This window comes from Acomys minous (assembly GCF_964271855.1).
Source record: "Acomys minous genome assembly, chromosome: 2".
Taxonomy (NCBI): Eukaryota; Metazoa; Chordata; class Mammalia; order Rodentia; family Muridae; genus Acomys; species Acomys minous.
The window spans coordinates 8,141,479-8,155,636 of NC_140484.1; the positions used below are offsets into that span (position 1 = coordinate 8,141,479).

Consider the following 14,158-nt stretch of genomic DNA (forward strand, 5'->3'; position numbering starts at 1 on the left):
GCGAGAAGTATGTAGCCTCCTTAGCTGGCAAAACTCTTCTCCTTCCTCTTAAGGTGCGGGGGAGAAGGAGAAGTGCTGACAAGCAGCTGCACTGCCTTTCCCTGACTGGGTGCACTAGGCACCACCCTCTCCAAGCAACAGCTCAAAGGGTTTTGGAATTCTGACACTCGACCACGCCCCCTCCGCCGAAGGGGCGGGGCCCATAACTGGGCGGAGTCTCTGCGTGAGTACGCCACAGAGAGGGGTGTGGCCTGGCCCCATGCGCGCGCCTTGCCGCGGGTGATCAGCTGGTCTGCGCTCCCCTGACGTGGGCTGGGGCACGTCACCGCCGAATGGCAGCCTCCAGAAAGCCACCGCGAGTAAGGTGAGGGCACTGTGCCGGCTGGCCGGCGTCCGGGAGCGCGAGCTGCACACCCGGGAGGGTAGGGAAGAGAGGGCGAGGAGCGGCGGGCTGTCGGGGGATGGCCACTACTGGCGGAAGCTTCCTGAGCGGTAACCGGGGACCGATCGGTGCAGCCCGGCAGGACTCAGCTCGCTTCCGGCGTGGCTGCGGGCACCTCCGGGCGGCCAGAGTCTGTCTCTGGTCCAGTGTGCCTGAGGAACTGCCGCGCCGGGCCGGGGCGGACGGCGATCGTCACCAACCCCGACCCTTAGGGAAGGCCCTGTTGTTGCAGGAAGTTGGTCCCTCTTGGAACCACCTCGGGTACCCAAAGGTGGCTGTGTCCCTACCCTCTCACCCTTCCTCCACGGCGGCAATATAAAGTTACAACCCTGACCGTTCTGATGTCTGCATTTTACGTCTTGATACAACCCCTCCAAAGAGACAGTCAGCCTTGGGGCCCTCCCCACCAAAATGGTCTCATGGGCTTATCAGGAAATAGGAAGGTATAACCTTCCGGAAAAATCCTACCAGGAGCCTGCTCTGGCTTCTCCTTGGACCCGATACAGGAAGTGAGAAGATAATTCTCAGACTCATGTTGAACATGTTTTACTTTATTTTCCTCCAACAGCCAGGCACACCTAGCTATTTAAAGTGGGAGATAGGTACACAAAACCAGAATAAAACACCGTGGCGATCCACAGAGGCTTACCCATCCTCTAAGACCAGTTGAGGCTTGAATGAACAGACCAGGCACCGCAGTCCTCCTTATTTGTGGAATTTCGACCATATTATTCTTGTTTTGGTGAGTGGACAGATCTCAAGCCTGCCTTGACCTGAACTTGGTCTCGTGACAGCTTGCTAAGTGGGACCAGAAATTCATATGTGTCCCCGTGGAAGGATGTAGGTAACTGTCCACGTGGATAGATCTTTCTGGAAGTTTTCTGCTGGGACTAAGGCCAGGCAGTTGATAATGATGTAATGCCAGTGGCTGAGAGGGAGCTTTGAGGACCATACCGTGGTCATTGCTGGATCCGTAGAGTCGCAGGATGTCTTTGAACATCAGTTGGTAGGCCGAGAGAGGGAGGCTTTTTGTTCCATCCAGGTGCCTTCCTGAGTGGTAGAATTCCAAGTGCCACCCAGTGTACACATGAGGACTCCCTTCACGTTAGAAGGAGGTAAAACGGAGGCGGGTGGGACGTTAGTGAAGCTAGAGACGGAAGGACCAATGCCGACATCCGGCTTGTCTGCCCGTGGTCACTTCTGGCTCCACTTTGTTCAGCTCTTGCCTGGGCAGCCTTTTCCCCCATTGCAAGTGATTAGAGTTCTAGGCTGACAGTCACAAAGAAAGGACCTGACGTCACATTTGGAGCTGAAGTCTTCTTAGATCTTATTCTTGCCGGACAGACTATATTGTCAATGTTATCTGAGCTAGGTGTTAACGACCTGAGCACTGGTGTTAACCAAGCCTGCATCCGTGATGCGTGCATCAGTCATAGGCACTTTTTCTGAACCCTTGGACTGAAGTGGATAAGGGCAGTCTCAGAGTGAGTACCAAGAAGGTCATCAGATCAGGAGGGGTGGGTTCTGGGTAGTGGAAGTCAACGTTGCCTACTTTCCTACCATAAGAGTTTCTCCTGTTTATCTCCTTTCTTTTTCCGAGACAGGGTTTCTCTGTGTAGCCTTGGCTGTCCTGGATTCACTTTGTAGACCAGGCTGGCCTCGAACTTACAGAGATCCCACCTGCCTCTGCCTCCCCAGGTAAATTTTTTAAAAAGATTTATTTATTTTTAATTTTGTGTCTGTATATGCTTGCATGACTTTTATGTGCACCACATTGCTTGCAGGAGCCCTTGGCGGTCAGAAGAGGGCACTGGGTCTCCTGGAAGGGAAATTGCACCAGCTGTGAGCTGCCGTGTAGGGCCTCTGCAAAGAGCAGCAGGTGCTTTGGACTGAGCTCAGGTCTGCTCAGGTCCTTTCCCTCCATCCCGGCTCCCACTCTGCTCTTGTCCTCAGCAGTCCTCAGTCCTCAGTCCCCCGGTTCTGCATTCCCTGCAGCCCTTGGCAACCAAAAGTTCCTCATTGTGGTTGCTCATGTAGGTAGAATCATATGTTGTGTGTGTGTGTGTGTGTGTGTGTGTGTGTGTGTGTGTGTGTGTTACAGTTTTCTCCTTAGCATAATTTTGTCTCACCCCCCCTTCTCTTTTTGTTTTTTAAAACAGTACTAGGGATTGTTTTTTTTTGTTTTTTTGTTTTTTTGTTTTTTTGTTTTTTTTTTGGTCTTTTGAGACAGGGTTTCTCTGTGTAGCCTTGGCTGTCCTGGACTCACTCTGTAGACCAGGCGGGCCTCGAACTCACAGCGATCCGCCTGCCTCTGCCTCCCGAGTGCTGGGATTAAAGGCGTGCGCCACCACGCCCGGCAGTACTAGGGATTGAATCCAGTACTTTTTATGCGCACTGCATGCTAGGCAAGTGCTTTTACCCTGAGCTACACTGTAGCCATGTGAACAAGTTTTTAGTGAGGCTATGTTTTCAATTTTCTTGAGTATATGCCTAGGAGTGGAATTGTGCTGCTTGAATAACTATTTCAAGTCTTAAAGGAACAGTCACGTTGTTTTCCTGCGTGTCCACTAGCAACGCCTGGCAACCATTATAACCTTTCTAACCTTCTACATCCACCTTCATACTTGTTACTGTCTGTGTTTTTGGTTGTCTTCTTTTTAAAAAAAAATAGAAGATAGGAGTGGTGGCCCACACCTTTAATCCCAGCACTCAGGATGTAGAGACAGTTGGATCTCTTGAGTTCAAGACTAGTCTAGTCTACATATTGAGTTCCAGGCCAGTCAGTTACATAGCGAAACCCTGTCTCAGACAAACACGTTTTATGTATGTGTGTGTGTGTGTGCGCGCGCGCGCGTGTGTGCGCGCTTGCGCTTGCGCTTGCGCTTGCGCCTAAGTGTATGTATATGTTGGAGCTGGCAGAGCCCTAAGGCGTGTGTGTTGGGCCCTCGGAACTAACTAGCGTTCTAGGCAGTGCTGAGCCTCTGAAGTGCTCGGAATGAACCTGGGTCCTCTGCACGAGCAGTAAGTACTCGAAAAGCTGAGCAATCTCCAGCCCCTTATTATCACCTACCCAGTGGGGTGAGAACATCATTGTATCCTTTTCCCTTTCTTCAGTGCAGGGGGCGGAGCCAGGAGCCAGGGCCTGAAGCCTGCTGGGAGAGCCACTTGCAGTTCCCTGAGCTACGGCCCCACCCACCACTATTCTGCAGACTAATGGTGCTGAATGATACTGAGCATTGGTTCCCTCCCCCTCTGCTTTTTTTTTTTTTAAAGATAGAATTGCATACTTAAGTCTTGGTTGGACCCAGAATCATGGCAGTCCCCCTGCCTCAGCCTCAGAGTGTCGAGATTTCATGCGTTCAGCATCTTGTATATCTTTGACCATTTGAAGAAATGAGAGCAAGGGTACAGAACTATAATTAATTAATTTTTATATACTATGTCTTTGGTGAGCTCAGTTACGCTAGTATTTTTGTGAATTCTTTAGGTTTTTGTCCATTCGAAGCAATGCCATTGCAAATAGAACTTTGCTTGTTTTCTGATCTGGATGCGTTTGTTTCATTTTCTTGTCTGATAACCCCAGATAGAACCACAGATGCAGTGCGGAGAGTGGGACACTCTGTCTTGCTCCTTCCTCAACATAGGGATTTCATTTCACAGCATTCAGTTTTCAAATATTTTGTAGTTCTAGTTGTTAGGTTGGGGAATTAAAAAAAAAATCACATTTCTTTGTCACTGTGTGCACGCATACCACAGTGAACATAAGGAGTTGTGGCCTGCAGATTGACCTCACTGATCAAGCTTAGCTCCTTGACATGCTGAGCCATGTCATTGACCCCAGGCTGAGAATTTCTCTTTCTAGTTTTCTGAAAAAAATTTCCCCCCAAGACAGGGTTTCCCTGTGTAGCCTTGGCTGTCCTGGACTCACTTTGTAGACCAGGCTGGCTTCGAACGCACAGATCCACCTGCCTCTGCCTCCCAAGTACTGGGATTAAAGGTGTGCGCCACCACACCTGGCTTGCTGAGTACTTTTATCATCAATGGGTCAAATGAGTTTTCCATGCCTTGAGATGTTGATTTCGCTCTTTATTCTATTGGTCTGGTGTCTTACATTAAATTTCCCATGTTGATCTGGCTTTGTATTCCTGGCGTAGAAGAAATGTTTGCTCCTTTTTGTGCTGTTGCTGCATTCTGCGGAGGTCATATGCTCTAGCATCTGTGAGATACTTGGCATGCCTTCCTTTGGATAGTGAACTCAAGGCCTCTTGTACTCCATAGCCTGGTAGAGGCTCCCTGGCCCTTGTATTTGCTATACTCCTTTTCTGGAATGTTCTTCCTCTAGAATTGAATGTGACTAGCTTCTTCACTACCACCATCACCACCACTTCTTCCTCCTCCTCTTCCTCCTCCCCGCCTCCCCGCCTCCTCCTCCTCCTCCTCCTCTTCCTCCTCCTCCTTTTTGTTTAGGTTTTTTGAGACAGGGTCTCTCCGTGTAGCCTTGGCTGTCCTGGAGTCGCTTTGTAGACCAGGCTGTCCTTGAACTCACAGCAATCCGCCTGCTTCTGCCTCTTGAGTGCTGGGATTAAAGGTGTGTGCCACTACACCCGGCTCTTTTTTATTTTTTTATTTATAAAGATCACTTTTTGCTAAAATGGTAGACACCATCAGAAAGACTGCCCCTGGCTGTCTCACAGAGACCCAGCCTCCTCCTTATCTCCTGGACACCATTTCCCCTTTGCCCTACCTTCCTTTTCTTTGTACAACAGTTTCTATGGCTTTCTTTCCCCCTGTCCTGTCTCCCCTGCTCCGTCTTATAAGCAATTCAGGTGTTTTATCCACCTAGTGTCCACACTAAGATCTAGATATGGGAAGGTTCTCAGCTGATACTTGTGTGAGCGTGATAGAGAATTCTCACTCTCCGATCCCATGGGGCTTGCCTAGGATGCCTGTGAGCTTAGCCCGGCACAATATCAGATCCATGTGGAGGCCTTTATGCCTGGGATCCAGGCTCCCTATAGGGAGGGAAGAACTCGTGTGCAGATTTGCCTAAGAAGTTAATGCTTGTATGAACCAGGCATAGCTTTTCATATACAGTTTCTGGTCAAGATAAGCTCCCCCACCACCCTTTGAGATAGGTGTTCACTTTGTAGCCCAGGATGGGCTCAAACTCTCCCCTCCTGCTTCCTAGGTGTGTGCCATACATCTGGTTAAGCTTAGCTTCAATTCCTTGAGACAGGTTCTCGTGTACCCTAGAACTAAGCGGAGTAGGATAACTTTGAACTCCAGACTTTACCTCCCAAGTGCTATGACGTTGAGCATGTGCTACCAGCCTCATTTATGCCGTGCCAGGGATGGAACCCATGGCTTCCTGTGTGTCGGGCAAGAATTCTATCAACTGAGCTACATCCCCAGTGAGCCACCAACAGGGAGAAGCAGCAGATCCAACAAACACAAGAGTTGTTATCCGGGGTGCAAAGTCTGAACTAAGTGTCTTCTAAAGTGATCATTCTGCTAGGAGGAGAAACTGAAACCAGAGTGAAGGGAGAGGGCACCACAGAAAGTGCAGTAGGACTAAGGAGAACCTTGAGCAAGTGAGAAAATCTAGTCATTGAGAACAGCTACGGAAAGCAAGTCTTAGCCTAGTAATGGGATTAGATGCCATCCAAGAGAATTCATGAATTGGGGGATGAGCTGGGGGAGGTCTGGCCTCTGTGGAGATGTGTGACAGTGGCAGTGTGAAGAGTCCCATAGGGAAGTGCTCCCTGCTGAGTCCCATGAGGAAGTGCGCCCTGCTGAGGGGTGCGTGGAGTTGGTGGGTGGTTATCTGAAACCCGTGTGCCATCACTGGTACCCGGGTGAGAGTTCTCTGACTCACACAGGAAGGCTACTCAGCCAAGTTGAGGCCTCCCTTCACTAGCCTCGCCACGTTTCCTGGGGACAAAGTCTGCAGCACTCTGCTCTTTCTCTTTAAGGGCAAATCACCAGGATTTTCAGCTGAGAAATTTAAGAATAATTGAACCTAACGAGGTGACACCCTCAGGAGACAAGAGTGTGGAACCAGGTAACAGTAATTTTGCTTATAAATTAGATGGAATAGCCTAAGAGTTCCTGTCCCAACCTCAAGGTGACTGTAAGGAGGATAATGGATTTGTAATTGATTGTGGCTAAGATGAGGATCTGAGAATAAAAATCACAGTGTCCTCTGGGTGATCAGTTACTGTTTTTATATATTTACCACTTAAATCTATTGTATTTGTTTATTGTGTATGTGTGTATGAGTGTACCTGTCATGGCTCATGGTGATCAGGGGACAACTTATGGGAACTGGCTTTCTCCATTCACCACGTGGGTCCTGGGGCTTGGTGGGCCATCTTGCTGACCTTAGTATTTATTGTTGTTGTTGTTAGTAAGCCAGACAATTAGACTCTTCTTTTCATGTTCTTCCTGGGGTGGGTGGAGATGACGGTGGGTGGAGATGGCGGTGGGTGGAGATGGCGGTGGGTGGTGATGGCGGTGGGTGGTGATGACGGTGGGTGGTGATGACGGTGGGTGGAGATGGCGGTGGGTGGTGATGGCGGTGGGTGGTGATGACGGTGGGTGGTGATGGCGGTGGGTGGAGATGGCGGTGGGTGGTGATGGCGGTGGGTGGTGATGGCGGTGGGTGGTGATGGCGGTGGGTGGTGATGACGGTGGGTGGTGATGACGGTGGGTGGAGATGGCGGTGGGTGGTGATGGCGGTGGGTGGTGATGACGGTGGGTGGTGATGACGGTGGGTGGAGATGGCGGTGGGTGGTGATGGCGGTGGGTGGTGATGACGGTGGGTGGAGATGGCGGTGGGTGGAGATGGCGGTGGGTGGTGATGGCGGTGGGTGGTGATGACGGTGGGTGGTGATGGCGGTGGGTGGTGATGGCGGTGGGTGGTGATGACGGTGGGTGGAGATGGCGGTGGGTGGTGATGGCGGTGGGTGGTGATGGCGGCGGGTGGTGATGGTGGTGATGGCGGCGGGTGGTGATGGCGGTGGGTGGTGATGACGGTGGGTGGAGATGACGGTGGGTGGAGATGGCGGTGGGTGGTGATGACGGTGGGTGGTGATGGCGGTGGGTGGTGATGGCGGTGGGTGGAGATGACGGTGGGTGGAGATGGCGGTGGGTGGTGATGACGGTGGGTGGTGATGGCGGTGGGTGGTGATGGCGGTGGGTGGTGATGACGGTGGGTGGAGATGACGGTGGGTGGAGATGGCGGTGGGTGGTGATGGCGGTGGGTGGTGATGGCGGTGGGTGGTGATGGCGGTGGGTGGTGATGACGGTGGGTGGAGATGACGGTGGGTGGAGATGGCGGTGGGTGGTGATGGCGGCGGGTGGTGATGGTGGTGATGGCGGTGGGTGGTGATGACGGTGGGTGGAGATGGCGGTGGGTGGTGATGACGGTGGGTGGTGATGGTGGAGATGGCGGTGGGTGGTGATGGTGGTGATGGCGGCGGGTGGTGATGGCGGTGGGTGGTGATGGTGGTGATGGCGGTGGGTGGTGATGGCGGTGGGTGGTGATGATGGTGGGTGGTGATGGCGGTGGGTGGAGATGGCGGTGGGTGGTGATGGCGGTGGGTGGTGATGGCGGTGGGTGGTGATGGTGGTGATGGCGGTGGGTGGTGATGGCGGTGGGTGGTGATGGCGGTGGGTGGAGATGACGGTGGGTGGTGATGGTGGTGATGGCGGTGGGTGGAGATGGCGGTGGGTGGTGATTGTTGTTGGAACGCCTTCAGGTTCTTCTAGTAGTACGAACCTTTACCACTAATAAAGTCCCTGTGGATCATCTTAGATTTCAACCTTTTGTCAGATTCTCACATGAGAAGGTAGTACTGTGCTGTATAAATTGAGTATGCAATTAAGAATTTTTTTTTTAAATTCTCAAGATGAGCCCTGTTTCTCAGAACTTGGTAGTTATTCATCCAGTGGTTGCTAGAAAGTTCCTGCCTTAGGGAAGCCCGCTGTGGTTGCTGTAGGAGAACTGCAGCCCGCCCTCCATCCTGAAGTAGCTGTGTGACTACCGCTGTCTGAGCACCGATGGGAAGAGGAATGATATTATGTGCAGTTCTACAGCTAAACTGCAGATTACCCAGATCATGTTGAGCCATATTAGGAAAAAAGGGAGGAATGCAGAGGAATTTTAATCCAGGAACATGGCTGCTCTGGAAAGGGATCATTCCAAAGATCTTTTAGGGCTATGTGATCTAGCTGGAATGCAGACATTTCCTGGATTACAGGCACACTGTTAGTACACACTTTTAATCCTAAACAATGAAGGCAAGGTTAATTTGTAGAAGGAAGCTGCCATGTTTGAAAGTGATGTCTGCTTGAGGGACAGACAAAGTGATGAATCAGAAAAATTTGACAGAATGAGTCAGAGACAGGATGCGCCCAGCTCTCAGGGGAACAGCACAGGAAAGAGAGGCTGCTTAAGAGCTGGGGGTGGGGGTGGGGCGGAGGGGGAGTTAGTTCTTTTACCGAGAGTGAGAGTTTCTTACTGGGATAGTTTAACAGAGACAGGTTGCAGAGAGAACAAGCTAGAGACAGAACGAGCCAGAGAAGAAGGAGCCAGAAGATTAGAACATGTTGCTCTAATTAGTTTGAGGCCAGGCAGAACAGTTCAGTCAGAAGCCAAGAGAAGCCAGTTTGACTCACTCAGCTTGGAGAGGAGTGTAGGCCAGAGCAGCTGAGTTGACCCAGCTAGTGAGTGTTCAGAAAGAGCTAAAGAAAGCTTGGGAAGGGCTCTCATCTCATCCCCTCATCCGAGGAAATAAAAACATCTACAGAGAAAAGAAGTAGGAAAAAGAGGGAGGAGAGGATAAAGGACTCAAATAATCAAGTGTTTATAAATATATAAAGGAGGTAGAGCCCCCAGTTGCCAGCTTGAGAGCAGAACCCCAGGACTGGTTCTGCTGTTGGAGTCTCCTTTATTAAGTCCCCTGGGAATGCTGGCAATGGAGCATCGACTAGAGAACCGCGTAGACCTTGGGTTCTGGCTCTTAATGGTTTAACTGACTCAGGCAACTCCCTAACGCTTCCAATTCCTGTTCTTTTACGTGGGAATAATTAAAATTTCCTTGGAAGAATCACGGTGAGAATCACGCACTAGTGTCTGTGAAGCCCTCTGCCGTCTCGGCCGTGTAGGCGAGACACAGTGCTGTCAGTAGACCCGAGGTTTTTAAGAGCATCTGGCATGCCCTAGGATGCTGAAATCGGAGGATATCAGCACCTCTGTTCTTAAAACAAGGTGGGCGGGAGTCCCAGCCGGAGCTGCAGGTCCAGGTTCACTTATTTTTTGTGCTTTCGCACATGTCATGTTTAGTGCCAGCCACCCAGTGAGGGAAGTGGGCTGTGCCTTCAGTGTGAGCAGGGAAAAGCTGTGATAAAGGCTTCGGGTCTGAGAACTTCCTTGATATGTAAGAGACTTTTCAATGAGTCATTCTCTGAAAGGCATACTTCAGACATACCTGGCAGTGTAGGCAGTGTTACGTCATGGGCCGCTCTGTTGCTTTTGGCTTTCGACTTCCCTGCACACTGCTCTCAGCTCTTGGCTGCTGCTAACATTTCTAAAAAATAAAAGGATGTGGAGTGAGATGCTATAATATAGCATCTTCTAAGTTCCTCGCTTTTCATTTCACTGTTGTGTGGCTTTTTCTGAAAAGATTATAGACACAACATTGTGATATTCAGCCATCTGAATGTGCGTAGTTAGGCACGGATATAAAAATGACGTGTTCTCTGTTTTAGCGAGAAGCAGGGTGCACACTTGTCACACCATTTGCCCCTTGCATTTCTTCTTAGTTTATTCTACATCAGACTCTAATCACTGCAGATACTCATGAAACACTATGTACTGTGTACTCTTAATGCTTCTCATAGAGCAACTAGCTTTCACTAAAGCTACCCTTTGAGGCTGACAGCCATGACTGTCCCCTCCTTGCTGCCTTTCCTCCTGCGCCCACCTTAGGCCTGGGGTGCAGAATTGTGCCAGTTTCGGCCTTCAGCCTCACTTCTTCAGCCTTCAGTCACTTTCATAGACTATTTTTTCATGACTATGTCTGTTGGGCCATCTTTCCTCTTGTACTTACCTCAGTGGTGATCTCTGGCTGAGCTGTTTCTGCTTCTACAAGCCCCTGACTTGAGCCGTTGTCTGATGTGTGGTCTTTACATTCACTGTTGCTGCCACTGCCCCTTACCACATCTGTTGACTGTACTTTAGGGCGTTTTCTATCAGATGACAAAAGGTGCCACATTTGACCCAAAACAACAGCCAGTGTGAGGGGCCTGAAGGATAGGAAGACAGGAAGAGGGGGATGCTGAGAGTAATGATGGGGGCCAAAGGTACTGTGGATGGAAGTGAATTCACATTTGTAAGAATCTGATGATGAGGCCTGACATACCAATCAAAGAGAGGGATGTAGTGATGAGGCAGGGATATGATGAAGGCCAGGGTGTGGCTGCGAGGACTCAGGGTGTAGTGAGTAGGAAGCTGAAGATGACTTTGACAAACTACTCGGTCTTCATTGTTGTCAGTTCATAGCTGAGGCATTGATGGGTGTTGTTGACTACGTTAAATTTGTTCACGACGTTAGTAACTGCAAACGTTGGTACATTTGATCTGTATTGGAAACACCCAGTTGGTGCCAACAAAATCCTTAAGTTGGAATGAACCTAAATTAGGTGCCAAAATATGTAAGAGAATTAATGATCCTGAAAGAAATATGGCGCACTGTCAGGTATTTGCTTCTTAAAAATTTGTATGCCAGGCTGCACTTGAGACTAATTAAGTCAGAAGTTCCCCAGGTACTTCTAATGTGCAGACAAGGGTGAATCAGTACTGCACAAGAGGCCTGCTGTGGACAGGTCACCGTGGGCGGGGTTGGTGCCTGCCTGTAAGTCCTAGCTGCGTAGAAAGCTGCAGTGGGGGGGGGGGAGCTCTAGAGTTCAAGAGGACTGGACTAGCATAGGCAACAGAGTGAGACACCAGCCCATTGACTGCTGTGCAGTGGTGTTTAATTTGCTCCAGAATATAGTTTAGAAGCATAATAGATCTGTTCTAAAACTCAGGGAAGTATCTCAGCCATGTTTTCAGGTGAGTTCACAATGGGTTTTCCTTTGGACCCTGTGGAGGTGTTAACGTAGGAATTGAGGAGTTTGATTTTTAGGGAGTGGAACAGTGCTGTGTATGAGCCTAGTGCCTCATGGTGCTAGGCAAGTGTTTAATACTGAGCTACCTTCAGTTCTAAGACAAATTCATAGTGATGCAGATACTACTTGTGTTTGTGTGTGTGAGGTACTGGGAATGGAGGCTAGAGCCCAGTGCATATAGGCAAGCACCCCAGCACCCAGCTGCATCCACAGCCTTTGTTTTCTTTCTACTTTGAAGTAGGGTGTTACTAATTTGTCCAAACTGGCAGAAACCTGTGGTCCTTTGGCCTTAATTCTCCTAAGTAGTTAAAAGTTCCAGGCCTGGGCCACCACACTTGGCTTCAGATCTGTTTCGCTGAGACATGAGCTGACAGAGGCTGAGTCGGTGAGAGAGCAGGAGAGGATCCCGCTGACGACAGTGTATGTAAGGAGCGGGGACCGAGCGATAGGTAGGGTGGAGTCTATGCTTCTTCCTTTGAGTAATTCTGCCCTGAGATTCCTCGGAGTTATAAGTCCAGTTGATAAAGTTGTCCTTATGCTGATAAGGAACAAGTCAGATTTTGACTGAGTCACACAACCAGTATGAGGTACATCATAGGGAAATACATTGAGGTCATCGTAAGAACTGAAGTTTGCAAACCCAAGGTGCTGGTGGTGATGAAGAGAGAGACACAAATGAAAAAGCTGCAACAGTGAGGATGTTTTATAGCCCCTGATTGGAACGTCCCACTATGCATAACTTTGTGCATCAGGTTGTTTCTGGATAATATATAAGGTCTTTCATTACTTGTTTAAAATGAGTTGCGAAATCTCAAACACCGACAATATATGGAGCAACAGGAACTCTTGTTGATTGCATGTGAAGCATCATGGCCCAGCCACTTTTGGAAGCAGTTTGACAGTTATTACATGCTAATAAATGCTTGTCATACTAATTGAGCTATCACATTCTTTTGTCTTTACCCAGATAAGTTGAAATAGTATATTTACACAAAAGTCCTGCGCATGATTGTTTATGGCAGCTTTAGTCATCGTTACTCAAACTTAGAAGCAACCCAGATGTCTCTCAGTAGGTGAAGGAATAAATACGCTGGGTGTAGCGAGTTATTGGAATATCATTTAAGACTAAAAAAAGGTGAGGTTGTACACCCTGAAAGAGTATGAGGGAATCTCTAAGAAAGATTTATTTATTACGTATACAGTGTTCTACCTGCATGACAGAAGAGGGCATCAGATCACATTATAGGTGGTTGTGAGCCACCATGTGGTTGCTGGGAATTGAACCAAGGACAGCAGTGTTCTTAACCCCTTAGCCACCTCTCTAGCCCTCATGAGGGAATCTTATCTTTGTCTTGTTCAGTGAGAGAATAGAAGCCAGTCAGAAAGGCTATCTACTGTATGATTCTGGCTGAATGACATTTTGGGAAAGACTAAACTTTGGACATAGTAAGAAAGACAGAGATTGTCAGGGCCTAGGGGAGAGTGAGGGATGGGTAGTTGGGCGCACATGATTTTGGGGCTGAGGGCCATGTGCTGAGGATTATGCTTAGACGGAGTAATGCATGCCTGCAGTCTCAGCCCTGGGGAGGCTGCGGGAGAGTGAGCGTGGGCTTGAGGCCAGCCTGACTTGCGTAGTAAGGTCTAGATTAACCTGGCATATAGAGGGGTCCTGTCTCAAAGCCAAGGGCTGCTGCTCTAGTTATCTGTCTGTTGCGGGGAAACACTGCGACCAAAAGCAACTTGGGGAAGGAAAGCTTTATTTTAGCCTACACTTCCAGGCTATAGTCAGTCATCGAGGGAAGTCAGGGCGGGGACTTAAGCAGGATGAAGCAGAGACCGTGGGGGACCACTGGTCCTCATTCCAGCTCTTGTCAGCCCTCTTGCCTTAGAGCTCAGCCCTAGCTACCTGAGGCTGCGGCTCCTGCATCAGTTAGTAATAAAGAAAATTCCTCAAACATGTCCACGGGCCACTTTGATGGAGGCAGTTCCTGAACTGAAGTTCCCCCTTCCCGGGTGGCTCTAGTTTGTGAATACTAACCATTGGTAGAGCAACTTAGCTGCCATATGCATGGCTCGAGGTCTGTCTCCAGTACTGGAATAAACAAACACAGCTGACCTTTGTATGACATTTATTATATCACTGGCAATGAACTGAACAGGAGACTGTGCACTTAGGTGGTAATGTTATTTGTTTCTTCCACAGTGGCAATAAATGTACCACTGTAGTGAATGGTGTTGAGAAGATTGTGTGTGTGTGTGTGTGTGTGTGTGTGTGTGTGTGTGTGTGTATTTGGACTAGGGGCTGTGTGGGAGCTATATACTTTTGTTGTGAACCTGTAGCTGTTCCCAAAGATAAAATATCTATTAAAAAATGTGTTGGAGGGCTGGTGAGGTAGCTAAGTGAGGAAAGGTGCTTGCTGCAAAGTATGATGACTTGAGATCCTTGGGACCCACGCTGTGGAAAGAGAACTGATTCCTGCAAGTTGTCCTGCCTTCCACATGCATGTGCATGCATAACACTTAAATAAATGTAATCTAGAAATT

At 49.2% G+C, this 14,158-nt stretch overlaps 1 protein-coding gene across 2 annotated transcripts in view; it reads left to right on the forward strand.

The window, feature by feature from the left end:
• The first annotated feature begins 213 nt into the window (after positions 1 to 213).
• XPNPEP1 (X-prolyl aminopeptidase 1) overlaps positions 214 to 14,158 on the forward strand; it is a 52,140-nt gene continuing 38,195 nt past the window's right edge. Inside the window, exons 1-2 of one of the 2 annotated variants that reach the window (XM_084754472.1) lie at positions 214 to 364; positions 6,415 to 6,503. In XM_084754472.1, the coding sequence (XP_084610598.1) occupies positions 333 to 364; positions 6,415 to 6,503 (121 nt within the window). In that variant the 5' untranslated portion in view covers positions 214 to 332. The remainder of the gene's footprint in view (positions 365 to 6,414; positions 6,504 to 14,158) is intronic. The other variant, XM_084754473.1, reaches the window with a different exon arrangement.